The sequence below is a fragment of a genome, unplaced genomic scaffold (genome assembly GCF_019419815.1).
Source record: "Pyrus x bretschneideri cultivar Hongxiangsu unplaced genomic scaffold, Pyrus_bretschneideri_v1 Contig2, whole genome shotgun sequence".
Lineage (NCBI taxonomy): Eukaryota > Viridiplantae > Streptophyta > Magnoliopsida > Rosales > Rosaceae > Pyrus > Pyrus x bretschneideri.
In genome coordinates this window covers 8545102-8547069 of record NW_025999501.1, presented here as the reverse complement: position 1 = coordinate 8547069, position 1968 = coordinate 8545102, and the positions used below count along the sequence as shown (strand labels likewise).

Sequence of the window (1968 nt, the reverse complement as noted above, 5' to 3'; positions counted from 1 at the left end):
GAGAGAGTGGGAGAGTAAGAGACCACCCCTCCTCCCCCCAAACGCATTAAAAGTTTGAAACTAGCTACTAGTTACTTCCACATGCCCCGTTCCATTCTCTCTTTATTTTACTTGGTGGAAAAACTGGTTTGTTAGCTAGGGTTTTGCAATTATCACATACAGAAATAAATGGTGCTTCAGAGTTCACACACAGAGAGAGAGAGAGAGAGAGAGAGAGAGAGAGAGAGAGTTGGTTCAGGGTTTCTAACTGTGGGGTTTTACTGCAGCCAGCTTGCAGAGCTGCCAACTGCACTGGTGGGCCTTGTGAAATTTTGGTTAAATTTTGCCTCTTCAGAGACTCCAGCCATCACCTATTCTATTGCTTCCCGCACTTCAACACACACCACTCCTTCCAAAACCTACTTTTAGGGTCTCAACTCTCTCTCTCCCCCCTCTGCTTCCTTGTTTTTGTCTCGTTCACTACTGTATTCGACCACCGTGACCGCCACTGTCACCACCGTCACCGCTACTACTCGACAGACAGCCGAGGGTGGAAACATGGACCTCAACATGAACCTCAACATCTCAAGTACCTTCCAGTATTGGCTGGTGCAGCACCCGGTCATCCTCCACTTCTCATGGATCCCTGGAGAAACACCGGCCTCCACCCCGCTTTTCCTCACTCTCACCATCATTTCCTACCTTGCCCTCACTTTCCTCCTCTCCAACCTCCCTCTCCCGCTCATCAAACCCCGCCGCCTCAAACCCATCACCGCCTTCCACAACCTCAACCTCCTCCTCCTCTCCCTCGTCATGGCCGTCGGTTCCTTAGTCTCCATCTTCTCCTACGCGCCCTACCCCTTCTGGATTATCTGTTTGCCGCCCAAAACCCCGCCAACTGGTCCCCTCTTCTTCTGGGCGTACATCTTCTACCTCTCCAAAATCTACGAGTTCGTGGATACGTTCCTGATCATCCTCAGTGGGAGTTTTCAGCGTCTGACATTCCTCCATGTCTACCACCACACGATGGTGCTGGTCATGTGCTACATTTGGCTCCACACGTCGCAGTCTCTTTTCCCGGCGGTGATAGTAGCAAATGGAACGGTTCACGTGGTGATGTATACCTACTACTTGTTGGCTGCTCTCGGGGCCAGGCCAAAGTGGAAGAGGAGGGTGACGGAGTTTCAAATATTTCAGTTCATGTCAAGCTTTGTTGGGTTGGTTTGGATGCTCATCTACCATTTCAATCGCTCTGCTGGTTGCTCTGGGATATGGGGTTGGTGCTTCAACATTTTTTTCTATGTTTCCCTTTTGGCTTTGTTCATGGACTTCCATCACAAGAGTTATGGCAGCTCCAAGAAAGATTTGTGATCATGATGATGATGGTGTGGATCTCCAAATCTACGGTGGATTATGATCGTTATTTGATCCATCAAGACCCAAGAGAGATTAGTGCCCTCGGTTTTATCCCTTTTAAGACTTTAAGCTATTGATTTCTATTAATGCAGTTAAGTTGCATCGATTGCTTTCTGTTTCTCATATTTGAGTAATTTTTAATTAATAGAAGGTCGTTGGATCCCACATGTTTTTCTCCTCCGTTTTTTTAAAGATGTTTAGTGCATGATTATTGTTTCAATATTAACAATAATTCTACCGGCTATTTTTGGTTTACTGTATTTTCAAAACTGATTATTACTGTGTTGTGAGAATAAACAATCATGAATAAGCAAGTAAGTGTTTAGTAAACTTTAGTGCTAAAAGTGCTTTTAGCAAAAAGAAAAGAAAATTGTTATTGGCACTCCAAAAATCTCATTTTACACTTCTCATCAATGTATTTTTCTTTCCAAATATATAAAGTTTGGAGTATAAAATGAGATTTTTGGAGTGCTATTAACAATTCTCAAAGACAATTGGTATAGAATTGTTGATATGATGAAAGATTTCATTTATTGGTATTGTTCATTTATCTCCAATGAAAAAAAAACATTT

The 1968-nt window shown here is 43.6% G+C and overlaps 1 protein-coding gene across 1 annotated transcript; it reads left to right on the top strand.

Moving 5' to 3' along the window:
* Positions 1-418: 418 nt before the first annotated feature.
* On the top strand, positions 419-1560 carry LOC125476743 (elongation of fatty acids protein A-like). The gene has a single exon (XM_048583189.1). It carries the CDS (start codon positions 538-540, stop codon positions 1348-1350), a length of 813 nt encoding a protein of 270 aa, XP_048439146.1. The 5' UTR covers positions 419-537; the 3' UTR covers positions 1351-1560.
* Positions 1561-1968: the final 408 nt, after the last annotated feature.